At 36.3% G+C, this 18,362-nt stretch overlaps 1 protein-coding gene across 1 annotated transcript; it reads left to right on the plus strand.

The window, feature by feature from the left end:
* Positions 1-80: 80 nt before the first annotated feature.
* On the plus strand, positions 81-2,067 carry LOC111592979 (AP-3 complex subunit mu-1). The gene is made up of 6 exons (XM_023305474.2): positions 81-227; positions 292-379; positions 442-767; positions 835-994; positions 1,051-1,503; positions 1,564-2,067. Exons 1-6 carry the CDS (start codon positions 193-195, stop codon positions 1,747-1,749), a joined length of 1,248 nt encoding a protein of 415 aa, XP_023161242.1. The 5' UTR covers positions 81-192; the 3' UTR covers positions 1,750-2,067.
* The last annotated feature ends 16,295 nt before the right edge of the window (positions 2,068-18,362 follow it).

An 18,362-nucleotide genomic window follows, 5' to 3' on the forward strand; every position in this document is an offset into this window, starting at 1 on the left:
TTATTTACAGTTGCTACGTGCGCTGTTACTGCCTAACATACTCTGTTAGCCTTACGTTGCAATCTACGTTTGTTTAGTATTTCTATATTTACTCAACACGTAAACAATTTTTTGAGTTTCTTTTTGCAAAAAGTCAAGCATTTGTTTTTAACATATGTCTACATAGTTGACCAACAACAAGATCAACAAAATATGATACACAGTCTGTTCATAGTTAACAATAGCGGGTAAGCCGGACAACAGATGTTAACAAAGAGAGGAAAAATATTGTAACTTTGCTTTCACCCACAGTGAAGTCTTTTTGGAGAAGCATTGGCGGTCCGTTGTTTCTCGGTCCGTTTGTGAATACTTTCTCGATGCTCAGCGTGCCGCTCCCTACGTTAGTGCTCCACCAAGTTCCCATGCCGCCTATGTATATAATTTCTAGTATTTCTCTTGTAGGATGTGCCGCCCGTTATTGCCACACCCCATTATTACCTCATCACCGTGCAGCGGGATAGTGTTTCCTTGGTAGCAGCCTGCAAGCAGGAAGTGCCCCCTCTGTTTGTCATTGAATTTCTGCATCGTGTGGTGGATACCTTTCAGGACTATTTCAGCGACTGTTCAGAGTCTGTGATCAAGGATAACTATGTGGTTGTCTATGAGCTGCTCGACGAGATGCTCGACAATGGCTTCCCCCTGGCCACCGAGAGCAACATACTCAAAGAGCTGATAAAGCCACCCAACATATTAAGAACCATTGCGAATACAGTCACCGGCAAGAGCAAGTAAGTCCAGCTAAACTAGCTAATCCTTGCCAAGGATTCACTATTCGATTTTTGTTTGTGACTGCAGCGTTAGCACTATTTTGCCATCGGGTCAGCTGTCGGCCATACCATGGCGTCGCAGCGGCGTGCGGTATACCAACAACGAGGCCTACTTTGATGTTATCGAGGAGGTGGATGCTATCATTGACAAATCCGGCTCCACAGTCTTCTCTGAGATTCAGGGACACGTGTGTAGACAAAGACATTATATGTGTGCGAATCTCTCTAATTCCTACCCTTGCAGATTGACTGCTGCATCAAGCTGTCTGGCATGCCGGACTTGACGCTATCCTTTATGAATCCACGTCTCTTTGACGATGTCTCCTTTCATCCTTGCGTACGCTTCAAGCGCTGGGAGGCCGAGCGCCTGCTCTCGTTCATACCGCCTGATGGCAATTTTCGTTTAATGTCCTATCACATTAGCTCACAGTCAGTTGTGGCTATACCCATTTATATACGGCACAATTTCTCAATTAAGACCGGCGAGCAGGGACGTTTGGATTTGACAATCGGGCCGCGCAACACGCTCGGACGCACCGTGGATAAGGTGAAGCTGGAACTAACGATGCCCAGGTGTGTGCTGAACTGCCTCTTGACGCCTAATCAGGGCAAATACACATTCGATTCGGTAAGCAAAACGCTTGCATGGGATGTCGGACGCATCGATGTGTCGAAGCTGCCCAATATACGAGGATCGGTAAGAGCTAAGAAGCAAATGGGAACTGATATAACTGATATACGCTTTTATCGCTTTCAGGTCTCATTAACACCCGGCACCCCGAACATCGATGCCAATCCCTCCATCAATGTGCAATTCCAAATCTCGCAACTTGCTGTATCCGGTTTGAAGGTGAATCGACTGGATATGTACGGCGAGAAATATAAGCCCTTCAAGGGCGTCAAATATTTAACCAAAGCGGGCAAATTCCAGGTGCGCATGTAGCTGCATGCCCCACACGCCACGCCCAGCTCGCACGCCCCATCTCAGCTACTCAGCTTTAATTAAGTGTAAAACAAAAAGAAGTGAACTCCTGAGTCAAATGTTCCACATATGTGCATAATTGCACTGCTATTTTCCATTATAACTAAAAAAACATATTTTATTTTATGCTATGCCATCATAAAGCGAAGAGAAAAGGAAAAAGAATAGAAAGTCGTGTGTGTACCGAAACCAACATATTTTGTATTCATCCTAATTCGTGCTAATCTCTGTGCAAGCTTATTTTATGATCTTGAACAGCTTAAGAGTTGTGTGTGCCAGGCCAACGAGTACAGTTCATTTCTTATAGAGTATATATATATATATATATATATATATATATATATTTAAAATCAGAATCCAACTTATATTGTATTCAATATTATTTTATTTTATATTCTCATGAAAACATTATTTTAAGAGTTAAGTTCTTCTTTGTTAAGCCCTTTGTTAATTTTTTTTTTTTTGCTTCAAAATATTTTATGCTTGCCTTATAAATATCTTACTTAACATCTGACTATTATATCTTCTATCTATAGAGATCTATATAGGAAATGTCAATGAATAAAGTTGAGTTCTTGTATGCTTAGGCTTTTCAGATATTTCAACAAAACTTGACAATCAAGAGGTTAACTTTTCGTGGAATAAATAGATATATATATATATATATATATATATATATATATATATATATATATATATATATATATATATATATATATATATATATATCTGTTATCGACTAATATATAAAGATATATACATACATTCTACAGATGTTTCAATCTTAACGGGAAGATAGAAAGATAAACAAATTACATATATATATGTTTATAAATATGTATATATCTGATAGTCCGCTTAGGTAGTCCCATTACTGCATAAGATCCGACATCAAAATGTATTTTAGTCTCATGATTTGATTGACTTGGGTCTAATCTAGCGTTTTTAGACACATTTTCGAATACGCACAGAAAAACTGTTCAAGAAAATAAATAAAATATACAATATATTACAGGGTATCTGCCAGTTGATTGCTTCATTCTTAGTTGTTGTCTTAGCTGCATTTTCTTTTATAAATGTCAAAGCGAATGCAACTGTGAAATTATTTATGCAAGCCTCAAGTGTTGTTCTGGCGGGATGTTGGTGTGTTGGTGCGTGTGTGTGTGTGTGTGTGTGTATGTATTGGTATGTGCGTCGCCATATTTAAAACTGGCTGTTGAATGTTGGCAAACAAGTTGCAAGTTGCTTTTGCGACTGTGGCTGCTGCTTGGCAACAAACCTCTAAAAGCCAAAGCCAAAGCCAAAACCAATAAATTTAAATGAAAATGCAAAACTTGATTTCTAATACCCTAGACGCCCTGCCAAGCAGGAGTTTATGCCAGCCAAGCGGCTCTCATACTGAAGATGTAATTTATGCCTGAGTCAAGCTATCTATGTCTCTGAGCTTTTAACTTAGGCAGACTCATTAGCCTATTGGCATAGAAGTAATGATTTTTTAAAAGGACTTCATTTGCTCGCTTCATATGCAATCATAACTTACTCTTCATATATACATATATCTGTTATATAGATAGAAAAGCTGTTGTCTGAAAGGCTTCCAATTTAAAACTCACTTTTTAAACTTCATCAATTTAGTAGATGAGAAGTCTTCTTCATTGGCATTTATAGAAGAGTAAAATATATAATTTTTAAAAACTGAATATGTCACTTGAAAAAGCTTAATTGCTAACAAGATATATGCAATTTGTATCTGATAGCTATGAATATTAAAAATTACAGAGCATCTGCTCGCACAACATCAGCAACTGGAGCAATCCTTGTTTATTTGCTTCCCTTTTTTTCTTGGCCCTTCCAAGCATTCGCATATACACAAAGCCTTGTTATATATAAATATATATAGATATTGCCAGCTCATACATATATATACCCTATATAGTATATATACCCTTGCATTTTTATGTTGTCTGTGGCAACCGGTTCTTCTGGCAGCATTTCAGCCCGGTCTCAGCACTTTGGGCCTCTGGATCTAGCTGGGGCGTGCAACAGTAGCCAATAAGCGCCACTAGCGCGTAGCATACGCCTCTGACCATGCCCCCAGCTAGACATGTTATACACACCCAATCGTCGCACACACACACAGGCGCACTGGCACATAGTTCGCTTAACTTGGCCAAAATTGCGAGCGTGGGAAACGTTTTTGGTTTTGGTCAAAAAGCGGCATGTGGCATGCCACATGCTGTGGCAAAGCTCTCAGGCAACTTGATGACTAAGAGCTGAGCCCACTTCCCTGCCCATGCCGTCCCCTAAACGAAGCTCATTAGCCGTTTCTCAAAGGGCCAAGTTTGTTGCATAAGTCTTTCGTTTTGGCTCACACGAAATAATTGTTTTCCCCTATTTAGAATTCTATCAATTTTTTAACGACACCTCAGTTTTGCTCCGATAATTGATACCGGCTAATGCCAGCCGTGGGAGCTGCCATGAATATTTATAAAGGTTCCGCTCCTACGCATCTGCCACCTCCCCCTCCCCCAACAGGCTCGAGTGAATGCACAGATAATTGTGTGTGAACGAATAAAAAAAGCTAAAGAAACAAAAAACTGTTTGATAATCATTACTCAAAAGAGAGAGAGGGAGAGAGCTCGAAAGAGAAAGGCTGCTTGTGAGAGAGAGACAGAGATATATAGAAATTCACTTATTTGCACTTGACAATTGTAGAATTTTAATGGATAAGCAGGTTTAAGTATTTTTAATGGCTTTCAATTTGGAAATTCCTCTCTAAGCTTTTGACATTATAACAAAAAAACAAAGGCAAATATTTGTGTACAGTAAACGTTGAGCAACAGCAATAAGTTCATACAAAATTTCATAATAATTTATTAATTGTAACTGTATAATTGACTGGCTGGTCAATGGACTAGCCTTACAAACGGTAAGGATTTTGAATGAATAATGATTAACAATGATAATAAAATTAATAATGATGAATGATGAATGAATGAACAGCGATAATGAACATTTCTAATGAACAATAAAAGTGAACAATGATAATGAATAATGAATAATGATAATAGCCATGAACAATGATAATGTTAATGATACTGATTGACAATATTGTTAATAATAATGATACCAAACAAAACTTAATAATGATAATCACATATATAACGCATTGCTTATCTGCTTATCGAACTAAAATATGCTGAGAATTGCATAGAAAGGCATGCTTAGATAAGCAAACTCTTCTTTTCAACAAATTTCTTGTTAGTATTTCCATAAGACTCAGCGGATTGGAAATGCCTTAACACAAAAACCAATCAAAGCTCAGTTCGCTGCATACCAACTTTTTGAAGGCAGTGTTCCGCTGTCAGCCAGATCAGATTGCATAAATCATTTTGGTTAGTTAGCTCGTTAACGCTTGCCAAGCTACACACACACACAAATGCAAACAGACACTCACACACATACCCTACCCTACACGTCACTTCACTTCACTCCACTCCGGTCCAGCCCAGGCTGGCCCAACCCAGGTGCAATTCAAACCCAACTTAAGACCCCACCCAGGGGCTCCCCTTTCGCTTCATGCTCCAGTTTTGTAATATGCTGCGCAAACTGAACTCTAAACACTTGGCCGAGCGCTAAGTGATTTACTTTACTAACTGCAAGTGCATGCACCACACATGCCACGCCTCATTGCCCCCACATGCAGCTCTCGCAATCGAACAGAGAATAGAAACACCTGCATATTGAAGATAATATTGCGAAGGGAATATTTAAAGACTTGAATGCGCTTTCGTTTGCTTAAATGAAATATTTATTTAATTAATAGTAAATACAAATAATGATAATGAATAATGATCGATAATAAATAATGAACAATATTGAGCAATGATAATGCATAAAAAGTAATTTTTTTTCTGATGTTTTTATTTGCAGTCTGTTTTATACTAGACAAAAAACAAATTTTTACAATATACATTACATAGTCGGATGACTTGGGCTCCAATGAGATCAATCCATATATTATAATAAGCAATGTTCATGAAAATAACAATAATAATATATCCCATCCACAGTCGAGTCAAAGCTAATGAAATTTTCGTTTGGCTTTGCTGTTTCGTAGAGCATTCAAAATCAATAAACCAATCGCCAACATGAATTTGTCATTAGCAACAACATCTTGTCGCATTGTTGTTGTTGTTGTTGTTGTTTGCTTGTTTGCTTGCTTGCTTTCGTATTCCTTTTTTAATTTCTATATCTGTTATTTCGCTCTGTGTATGCACAGTGAATCGTGCAATTGTGCATTTGCGTTCAATATTCATTTGATGCAACTTGTTTCGTTGCACTGTGCAAATGTTTGAGTTGTAAATTGTTGTTGTTGTTGTTGTTGTTGCTGCTGTCGCGTTTCGAAAGCTAAACAGACACGAGGCAAACAAATTGCGATCGTCAGTTGCTTGGCAGCTTGAAAGCCAAAACCGACGCCGACAAAATTCAAACTGCAGCTGAAACTTGACTCCGACCATTGCCCAAATCCAAAACCCAAAGTCTAATCAGCGTCTGGCCGGCTAATTAGAAACGCTGATTGTGCCCCAAAACAGACACAGCCACACAAACACACACACATATGTGTAAAGGCGGGAGGGGAGACTCGTCCGAGTGTGGGGACAACATTAAATTGAAGCGACGCCCCGTTCGCTGGTCTTTGCATACCCTGTAAAGCTAAAAGTGCTGTTGGGTATAATGTTATAATGCTTTAAAGAGCAAGAGTGCGAGAGTCAAGAAATTCGATACATGAACTCTTATATAACCAAAGGCAGCTCAAGTTTTGTTTCACATTTTATTCTTATTTCTTATTTACAGCGTTATATACACATTTATCTACCTAAGCAAACGCAAAGCAGCTAAAAATAAGGCTGTTGTTCAAGCTAATCATATATAGGCATACACATATGTATATATATACAATATATATACGCAGGCAAGTCGCGATAATTTGTTCCCCGATAAGTCGATAATCTCAATAGTTTCTAAAAACTGCTGTTGCCTGCAAAAAGCTTTATTATTTTTTGTAAAAAATTAATTACATTTTGATCCCATCGTTAATCGTACTAGTTTTTTTCACTTAAATAACATTTTCACTCCTTTCAAATGTAATTTTGTTACGAAATCTACCTTTATGTAGCTACACTTACTGAATTTTCTGGTTTTCTCAGTGCTTTCGCTTCATTTGATCTGTAAGCAATCGCGCAAGCACAGAGCCATTTCAAACATCCAAATCCACAATCCACAATCACAATCCACAACTCTGCACAAAATGAGTTCATTCTGCAAACATCCTCATCATAATCTTCATCCTCATAATAAACTGAAACGCCGGCATCAAGCTGAATACCCTAAGGCCGAAAAGTCTCTACGAAATGAAAATCTTGATATATACATTTTATAAAATTTCAAAAGAGTATATTGGCTTTCAGTAACAAATGCCCAAACAGACAATGGTTCGTTTCAATTCTTTCGACTACAAATTCAAAGTTTAACTTTTTTTTTATATTTATTGAAATTTGATTATATCGTGCATATACGATATACAGACGCACGATAAAGAATTACGATATATTGATATACGACAAAAACATGCAGCACTAACATAGTTATACCCTATGTTAAATGCCATTTAGGTATATACGATATAAGTATATACAATACAAGTTTATACGATATTAGGAAATAAATTATATATGTCTAAATATATAATATTTAAAGAAATATGACATATGAATACATGATATATAGATATACGACCTTCAATATACGATCTTCGATATACGATATAAAGATAAGATGTGACAAGGAATACATAATTTCATCTCATACACATTTACGATATATAGATATATGATCTATTGATATACAATACATATAAAATATATATATATATATCGTTTAACGTACATCATCGTATCGTATCTTATAGGTATATAGATATACAGACATACGTTCTATTCATACGATATACATAGCAACACGAAGCCCGGCAGTCGCAGTCGCAGTCGCAGTCGCAGTCGCAGTCGCGTTTACACTTTTTATTTCATTTTGATGCTCTGCTTGTGGGATAGCTCATTAAAAACGATTGAAACTTCCGCAAGAAGCCAAATTCGTAGACGACATAGATAGACGGGCAGATATGCCTGGATATACATTATATCGGCTATATATGTGCCTTTGTTTATAGCCGCAAAATGTGTTTCTGGAGCGCATTCAAAGCGTGCTTTGATAAAAACGCAGCTCTCTATACAGTCAGGGCCTTTGTTTTAAAGAGGTCGTCCGTGATTCGGAACTCAAATGGCAAGTCGCAGGGGCAGGGGCAGGGGCAGGGGTAGAGGAGGGGGTATTTAGTGAGACTCATTGTGGGAGTTGAATATTCGCCCCACTCACTCCAGAATGTGTCAGAATTTTTGTTCATTGTGCACAAATTACGCGACTGTGCGACGGCAACAAAGTTGTCCAACTATTCATGAAAATTACCAAAATAAAAGAAACAAAAAAAGATAAATAAACATATGACACACGCACATTCACCAAGTGTCAACGCACAAAATTAATTTTGAGTAGGATTTGCATACACGACGTCGACGTCAAGTGATAAATAAATGCATTTTCGAACGCAAGACAGATAGCAGCCAGACTCGACAACTAAATACCCTTGCAGACATATGACAGATATTGTACAGTGTAGCCATTCAGCAAGGTTGGTAGAATATGAATCCATATAAATATGGCATATAAACCAATCTTTTTAGAGTTGTACTAATTCAAACAAATAAAATAATTAAATTCATTTTTGACAGTTAAACAGTTTTTATTACATTGCAAATCGTTTAACATTTGTGATTAAATACGACTTCATCCACGTAGTTTCCAAAGAGTCACACGATCATCGTCATATGCAGACACCAATAGCTCATCCCGTCCATACAGCGCTCCAAACAGTCATCTTCTGTGGATCTTGCCCACTCCAAATGCGACGATTCTTCTTCCACCAAAAATATTTCGATACAAAAATTTCAGCAATTTTGCACGCGTTGCTCCAGCCTCAGTCTAACCCTAATGAAAACTCAAACCGAACTCAACAAAAACCAACTATCGACTGCTAAATGGGCTGTCAAACAAAGCAAAGTTGCCAACTCAAAGTTGTACGCCTTTAAAAAACATCCTCTAGCACAGATTTAAGATAGACCTACACAAAAAAAAAACCCCACAACCATCGTGATGAACAACAAACCTGGAGGACTGATTGATTTTATAGACTTTCATAGACCTTTACAGACCCATACTAGCAGGATCCAGACCACTACTCGAAGGCGCTTCCACAATACTTTTTAATACTCCCACAATACGTCCTACTCAATACTTCCACAACACAAAATTAAACAGTTACACTGCGCTGCAGGTGTATTCGTTGACGTTGCCCAAGCATTTGTGACGGATAAGACTACAATCTCATCTCTGCCTGGCTAACAAACAGACAGTTCACAATACGAATCAACGAACACGCATCCACACAAAGACATCAGAGTCGGTGTGTTCAGGCAACATGCCCGAAGCCACTCACATCAAGCCATAACCGCTTCGCAACGCATGCAGACGACACCGCAGTCATCTGCCCTTGTGCACCGAACATATCTAAGCAAATGCGACACCCGACTAAAAGAATATTTTCTTGCGACCCACACAGGACCCATAACTCAAAACTCAAAACTCAAAATTCAAAACTCCAAAACAAAAAAAAGGGGCTGGTTACTCAACCATAAAACTAAACTATTCCGGCACTCCAAGATGACACCATACAAGACCGTGATACATACAGCCTATATGAAGGCGCGCGGCTGCTCCTCCACCATTTGAAAAAAACGAGCTCCACAGGCCTCCTTAAGAAGCTGCAACAAACGGAGCACCCATTGGCCAAGCTCAAACACAAATATTACGTGAAACACCTCTACAAAACAAAGCTCAAAACATAAGTTTAACACAGCTCAATCACTCCATCATAAGAGCACTCCAAGAACACATCTGGCATCAACTCAGATTTACTAAAAAAAAATACGCGCATCATCATCATTACGCCACCAACCACACCGACAATACAAGCCACATCGTGGCATAAGTCACACAGCTCGCTTAACTTTGGAGGTGCAGGCATCTTACGGGCAACTTCACCATGATAGGTTTGATCGGAACCGGAGTCTGAATCCGTTACACAAGAGACTTTTCGACAGAGTTGATTTCATAACATCTTAATAAACACTTTCATCTACCATCCTTAAACAAACAAAGTTAATGAATTGCCAAGCAGAACGCTCTTGGTTCAACGACTTCAGAAGAAAATTTGATTGAATGAATTTATATAACAGGATAGGAGGATAAGATCCAAGAGAAGAATACGTCACGCTCCGACGTCACAGCCGATATAATAGCCGAATAAGATCAAAAATACTTGATTCTTATATTGGCATAAGAAGAGTGTTCCCTCGAAGGGCACTTCGTATGATTTCTACATCATACCAAATATAAAAAGTCTGCTCGGAACCAATTTCTATGCATATTCAAATTCATACCGAATTATGCTCCGAAGACGATAAGTACGATCTCCCCAAACAAAAAATGCCAGATTTGTTTACCGACAAGCAGGAAAATGTTGCGTACTTAGCATGGGCTTTGGCCCACAGATATGCTAATGAAGGGGTTTAAATTGAATTAAATAGATCGACATTTTTGAGGCGCCTTAAATGCGACACGATAATAGCAACGATAACGAAAATAAATATTTGTCGCCCGATTTCCCGTGAGAGCTCCAAGACGAGGGCAGAGCGCGTGCTCAATATTAATTATGATAATTTCTAATAATTTATTATCATAACAAAAAGGTTAGATTAAAAATTTTTGATATAAATAGTCAAAATACGTTTAAGACTTCTTTAAAAATAAAAATAAAAATACTTTGCGTGCTTTATTTATATAAAACACAAAATAAGAAAAAAAAAATTATTAAAGGAGAAAAATGAGAAAAAAGGAGAAGATACTGCTGTCCTCGATGAGGCACAGCTGCAGACTGAAGCAAGAAACTCTTGCACACTTCCATCACGGAAACTTTCGACATGGTAATGCCCATTTGACAATTTGACATTTGTCTAGCAGTACAGTAGACGCCAAAGTAAGCATTGCCAAGCCTCAAATAGAACCGGTTCTATCGACACATCGGCACTAGAGACGATAGCCTCGTGCTTCCTGCGTGATTCACAACTTCATCCGTCGGGAATATCATTACATAACCTCGCCGCCTTTTACGTATACAATTGGCAGTGCAGTTTACTCATAAAAATCGGAATGACTTATACTTTCTTCAATATCAAAATTTAGATATCATTTTAAGCAAAGTTCGGTACATTTATATTTTTTTAATATAAATGTATCAACACGACCGACCACGTCCCACGCTCCCCAATTACACGCCGTGCAAGGCCATGGCACTGGACGGAAGCAAAAGCCGTCGCTCTTCGGAGTGACAATCAGTTCAGCATAAAGTTTTGCATCTCCAACATTCACATTTTAATATTATTAAAATCCATTTTTAACAAAATTGTAAATATATAAAATTACGTTTATATATGGTTACAAATATCTCCGTGTCCAATAAAAGCGTCAAATAAACTAACATCCATAGCATATTGACAAAATGAGGCTGCCAATATGCCCGACTTCTAGGAAGATTAGAAATCAGGAGCTGCTTTGCCATTCATTACAAAATGGAGGCATTCCTTTTAAATTTATAAGAGACCTCCCATTATTAGGATCAGCTTCATACGAATGCATCACCACACACACGGCTCACACAAGAGTCGATTCAAGTAAATCATCCACCTTACAGCCCAGACTTGGCAATTGGCCTTTAGCCAATTCCTTAGGCTCGCACCAAAGGAAACTGAACTCAACTTTCACAACGCCCAGCTAACGGTAGTAACTAGGACAAGGAGGACCAAATGAGGCGGCTTAAAGTTGATTCCAAAAAAAATGCAGCAATATAAATGTTTAAGTAAATCTATCCTAAACTGCAACTTGCAGTTAAATTTTAGCATCCACTTTACAAGCGCAGTTCTCGGAAGAATTTTTGATTTTTATTTTAACGAAATTTGTGTAAAGAAAAATTTTCAGGAATGTCATATCAACAAGCCACCACAAAAAAAATTTACTTCAATTATTGAGGCAGCAAAAAATAAAATAATGCGAGGTCTATATCTGCCCATAGACATGCGATTTAAAAAAAAATGGGTTTGAAGAAAACTTCTTTACGAACCAAACACAAATATTCTCAGGAAACGTCATTCCGAGAAACCACCACAAAAAAATTGTACTCTAATTATTGAGGCATCAAAAAAAATAAAATGATGCAAGGTCTATATCTCCCCATAGACATTTGATTTAAAAAAAAATGGGTTTGAAGATTACTTCTTTAAGAACCAAACACAAATAGTAAGTGTGATTCATTTATATAAAAAAGAAAAAAAATGCAGTTAAAAAAAATCCAGTTAAAAAAGAAAAAAAAAATAGAAGAACCAAACGCAAATATTAAGTGTGATTCATTTATATAAAAAAGAAAAAAATGCAGTTAAAAAAAATCCAGTTAAAAAAGAAAAAAAAAATAGAAGAACCAAACACAAATATTAAGTGTGATTCATTTATATAAAAAAGAAAAAAAATGCAGTTAAAAAAAATCCAGTTAAAAAAAGAAAAAATATTGTTAAAAAAGAAAAAAAAAATACAGTTAAAAAAAAATTATTGTTAAAAAAGATATACTTTTAGTTAAAAAAGATATACTTTTAGTTAAAAAAAGAAAAAAAAAAAAGAAAAAAGAGAAAAAGGAGAAGAGACTACTGTCCTCCACGAGGCACAGCTACAGAATGAAGCTAGAAGCTTGTGCAAATTAGTACCAAGGAAATTTGAAGCATGGCAATGCCTACTTTGATGGTATTTGAACAGCTATATAAGGCAAGGTAGGCATTGCCAAGCCTCAAGTAGAACACGTTCGATGACACATCGACACGCGTGCTTCGTGCGTGAGTTACAAGGTTTCACGTTTCGCTGTCAAATTTCATTGTTGGCAAAAAAATCTGAAAGGAAATGTAAGTCAGCAGTCAGTGGTCAGTGGCTTAAGTATGCAATCTAAAAAATCTTCAAAGAATGGTCCATTAACTTGAAGATTAACTGGAAACGTTGAGGAACGCCAAGGTAAAGAGCTTGATTGAGGCAAGTAAAACTGAAATCTGCTTTAAGCTGGAATCGAAATTGAGTTTTTATTTTGCTTTTGTCAGATGCTTGGCGAATGACCTTGAACGTTGCATCATACGGAAAGGTTAATTCGTGGCAAACAAATTGCCGCGCGAAATGTCAACCGAATTGTAATTTTAATTCAATCTAAACAAATTGGCAAAGCTGTTAAATGTATGCGAAATAGCATGGATCATTGACGGCCTCAACAGCGCGAATTGTATAACCCGATAGATCGCCCTCTCTCTCCCTCTCTGTCTGTCTGTCTATGTATGTGTGGGGTCTATGCTTAAATTTAGAAACAATTTATTTATTTATTTAAAAGTCAACTATCAAAAGGTTCTTTTTTTTGCTCGTTTTTCCTTCCTTTTGTCTTTTGCTTTTGTCATTCGTTGTCAGATTTATTGTGATTGTTTTTTTCTTTTCTCTCTTTTTGTTTATTGTCTCTTTTCGCTTTTTTTTTTTTTTGCTGCGAATTTGCTGTGAAATCTAAACAAAAGCTGCCGCTGCGGTTTCCCGTAGGGTGAACCCATTTAGCCAGCTCTTGTCCATTTCAATTGTGGCTTTTTTTCTTTTCGTCTTTTTAGCATTTCGTAATTGTTTCCAAAAACTAAATTGGGGCTTTACAAATGTCAGGATATTGCATATGCTCGTTATACAATATATAAGCTAAAGGTAGTAAGATTCCAATGGAGCCTCATTGACAGCAAAGACCTAGCATCTAGTCCTATCATATATTGCATTCTTAAACGTTTCACTGGCTTGGCCTATGCTTGAGTCTCATTCTGACTAGAGATCTTACATATATTTCAACTAAATCTTACATTTATATCCCTTAAATTTTTCATCCTTATACAAAAGTTGTTGACTTTTTGTTACTTTGCTCTCGTGCTATATTTCTAAATGTTTCACTGTCACTTAAGTGCTCCATACATACTTCTTGTATCAACCTTTATATGAGTCATACGCAAAGTCTTCTCGATTTAACCTTTCCAAAATATTATCATGATTATTTTTCGCTGCCTCTTTGTGAGCCATTCTTAAACGTTATACAACAAATCGTGCACCGTTTGACGCTGTTGAAAAAGGCAATGAACTCAATGAATTGTCAGCTAGATCATTTGTTGCTCTTATCGTTCCGTCTTTGTGCCATATCCTTAACCGTTGAGCGCACACAAATTGAATTGCGCAAGCTTTCAGGTATTCAATTGGATCTATGTCTATTTATATTGCAATTGTCTTTAGGCTTGAGATGGCCTTGCCCAGCTGGTGGGCGATTCTCACATTCCAATTGCAACTGCCTGGCTTGCTGTTGACCCCAGCTAAACGCCCCCGCCTCTTAGCTGTGAATGGGACCAGGTTAGGCAACGCAGTGGAATTTCGCTTTCTTGTGCCGTAATGTTTATGTATTTATTTATTTATTGAGGGCACGCCTGGACAATTGCAGCGTTTAATTCAATTTGATATGATAATTTGCTTAAGCAGACAGTAGATCGTATGCTGAGACTGTTATTATGGTTATCTCGCAGCCACCTTGCGCAGTCGACGCTATCAAGTTGACTGCCAATTGCCACACTTCTCACATATGCTCTACTTGTGGCATGTATAACATATATATATATATATATATATATATATATATATATATGTCTAAATATCTAAGTTGATTTAAAAAGCTATCATTCCATTGCACCTCACTGTCAACTGGGCTGGTTGATTATGTTTCAAAATATTTCATTTCAAATATTACAGAAATATTTACTGAAATTAGTAAAAATCAGGCAAGAGTTCAAACCACAGCTAAATATTATTGGTTGTTAACGCTTTAGTATGGTACAATTTTTGTCAGCTTGAAGCTAGGCAAAGTCACAAAGTCATGAACGTCTTAGGCGTATGTTTTGAAGCCCGCTTGGAAGTGAGCGCCCAACATTCGAGGTGTGCTTCAAGAGTAGAGCGGATTTAGTGCGATTAACATCTATTTTGCGCCCAATCTTAGTAATCCCCATCGGATTGTGTCAAGGTTTTTTCCAGTGCACCAGCTTAGAGTGAGCTTCAGTGAGAGACATGAGTGTCCGCAGAGCACCAGAGTATAAGAATAGAGTAGAGTATAAGGTCTGAGAGCAGAAGATATCTCAAGCGAAATGGAATAGACTAGAATATAGAAAGTTCACATTTCGTGAGCTGAACTGAATCGTGGATAATTGTTTGTAAAAATAAATAGTTTAATGAAAAGTGCCAAATTTGAATAATTTAGCTGTGATCAGATGGAGCTATATATAGCCCATATATTATATATTTACACACAAGTCTTGAATGGAGACATTGGCATTGGCAGGCCATGAGGCAGCTGAGAACTTTGGAGTAAACAAATAACATCATAATCGAATAATGGCACGAGTTGCCCGACGACCGTCTGTGGCGCAATTGTAATCCAATCCGAGCCCCAATTTGGAGTCCAATTTCGCTTGCTCGCTGTTGGCTGCTGGCTGCTGGTTGCTGGCTGCTGGATGCCGTCGATCAGTCAGGGAAGACTTTGGAACCGTGATAAAACAAACCCCTAAAACGTTGACTCAGTCAAAAAAAATAGGATAAGCAAATACTGATGCCGATAGAAACGTGTTTGAATGCCGCATCGAGTGCATTGGCGTGTGCAGCAGACGCGACTCACTTGGTTGGCACCCGTTGAGGCTGCCCTAGACCCAACCATGGTACAGCCTGCACTTGCATAAAACAATATCGCTGAGAGCCAGCTGAAGTTTCCTTATTCTCTAGCTTTTAAGAAGCTTTCAGTCTCGATACAGCATACGCTCGATAAAAGGAACATTTGCTATTCAAATAAATTTAATCAATATATAATCAATATAATTCGTTTTCCTCTCTGTCGAAGATGTCTCTATCTCTCTCTCTCCCTCTCTTTCTCTTTCTATCTTTTTCCACAGTGCAGCCTCGATATAGCTAACAAGCCCTTATGGCACGATATACAATCTAAATATAGATACAGAACATATCCCAAGACTTCTTTTATTTGTCGCTCACACACACACACAGTTGGTGCACGGCAAGGAGTGTATACTGTACGTGCTTATGCAAAGGTTTGTTTAGGTTTGTTTAGGCTTTCCCCGGCTTCGTGAAAAGCGCTATTTATTTTAACAATTCTTTTTCTAACAACTATATGCTATATAATGCTATCTAATGATAGTGTGCCTTGACTCAATAGACCCTCATTTTGTGTTCTGATGAAAGAGTCGCCTTTGTGGCCAGAGTTTTGATTAGAAACTATGTAAAAGATGTTGTAAATGATTAGCTTAGAAGTCGGCATGATAATGCCTTGTCTGGAGTATCTATATATATTTATATATATATATATATGTATGTACCATATCAATTCTAGAGTATTTCACCTTCGTCTTATCGCAATCTAGTTTGCTTGCCTGCTTAGATTTATGACTCGTTCTTCAGCTGAGTTCATTCGAGGTCAGCTTCGGGTTCAGGTTTCTTACTTTTTAGCTACAGCAGGCAGAACGAGTACTGAGTGAAGCTACAGATGCACATACGTTCATCTTTCTGGCATTAAATCTAGAGGCTTACAACTTCAAATACATATATACATCTATATGTTCGTATATAATTTACCATAATTTGCATTTAGCATACTTTTTGTGGCATAACTCGCAAACTTTAGAGCTGCATACATCAAATTTGATATGCAGTTGCTGTCTAAGTATATGGCCATAGAAAATATTTAATTTAGCTGCCTGAGCGTAACTACATAGCATAACAAAATATAACTAAAGCTTGAATGTTGACCCCAGGAATTTTTTTAAATTTACCTTGTCTTTCACTGGTGTTTTCGTAACTCAGAATGATCCATTTGGTTAAAAATTAAAAGAATTTGTTTTTGTTTTTAAATTGTTTCTCTTTTATTTATATATTTATATATAAAACTTAGATTACGGCCTGTGGCGCATTTACACACTCGATAAGTCGATAAATCGATAATTATATAAAAAATATATATACTATATCAAGCTGGCTTGTAAATGTGCGCACTTACATAGTTTTTTCTTCACACACATCTATATATATATATAGAAAATATATATATATAAATATATATATATATATATATATTTGAGAAAAAATTAAGCAACAAAAAATTGCTGCAATACAATTTTCAGCTGTTAATGTTTATTTATTTATTTTTTTCATGTTTATATTTTAATTTGCATTATTGTTATTAAAATTCTTCGTTTGTATGTTTTTGCTTTTATTTTTTTTTTTTTTTTTTTTTGTTTTGTATTTGTTTTTAATATTGCTTTTGAGTCTTTCGTATAACTAAAAATATGTTTTTCTGCTTACAAAATTTTAGTATAAATATTATTTGTATTTGAATATTTTCATGCGTTTTCTCTTCAAGTATTTCAATTTAAAAAAAATTGCGCTAAACTAAAATGTTCTAAAAGCTAATAAAATAAATGCTACAAAAAAATTGATATATTTATATGACAAAAAAATTGCTGGCGAAAAAATTGCTACAAAAAATATGTGTAAAATTAAAAAAAAAAAATATTTAAAATTTTATTTATATATATTTATATAATTATGTAAATTTTAATAGGCGCGAAAAATTGTTAATATAATATTTATATATTCATAATTATCTGGTAATATTAATCATTATTGTTGCATTTGTTTTTCATAGTTGTTGTTGTTGTTGTGCTTATTATTATTGCCATTTTTATTTTAAATTTTATTTTGCATTTTTTTGTTTAAATTTGTTTATAAATTTTATAAACTGCTTAATCAATGATCACAACTCTTAGCATAAATATTAATCGCATGTGGCATTTGCATCATATATATATATATATATATATATATATATATATATATATATATATATATATATATATATATATATATGTCTGTATAGTAGTGTATATATGTAGTTTATGTTTTATAAAAAATATTTCATTCAACTCGCTTTCCAATTGGCGTATAAAAAAATGCTTGCACTTTGTTGTTGTTGTTGTCTTTTATGCTGCGTCTTTTAACTGTTGATCTATAGCTCACTCTATATATATCTGGAGATATATATAGTTCGATCTGTAGCTTGTCTTTTTTTTCTTATTTTTTTTTTTTATTTTAATTTTGAACATTTTCTGATTGTCGTTTGCATCGGAGTTGGGTTCTGGCTGGTATTGTGGACTGCTTCTTGTTCTTCTTCTTCTTGCATTGGTTTTCACGTGTTTTGG

This window comes from Drosophila hydei, unplaced genomic scaffold (genome assembly GCF_003285905.1).
Source record: "Drosophila hydei strain 15085-1641.00,03,60 unplaced genomic scaffold, DhydRS2 tig00000090-arrow-arrow-pilon, whole genome shotgun sequence".
NCBI classification, from domain to species: Eukaryota; Metazoa; Arthropoda; class Insecta; order Diptera; family Drosophilidae; genus Drosophila; species Drosophila hydei.

What these genes read in the sequence shown, in the direction of transcription:
- LOC111592979 (XM_023305474.2), top strand. Translation starts at nt 193, where the DNA reads ATGATACACAGTCTGTTCATAGTTAACAATAGCGG. An exon ending in TTCATAGTTAACAATAGCGG is followed by an intron (nt 228 to 291) that starts GTAAGCCGGACA and finishes TTTCACCCACAG; the next exon opens with TGAAGTCTTTTTGGAGAAGC. An exon ending in TGCCCAATATACGAGGATCG is followed by an intron (nt 1,504 to 1,563) that starts GTAAGAGCTAAG and finishes TATCGCTTTCAG; the next exon opens with GTCTCATTAACACCCGGCAC.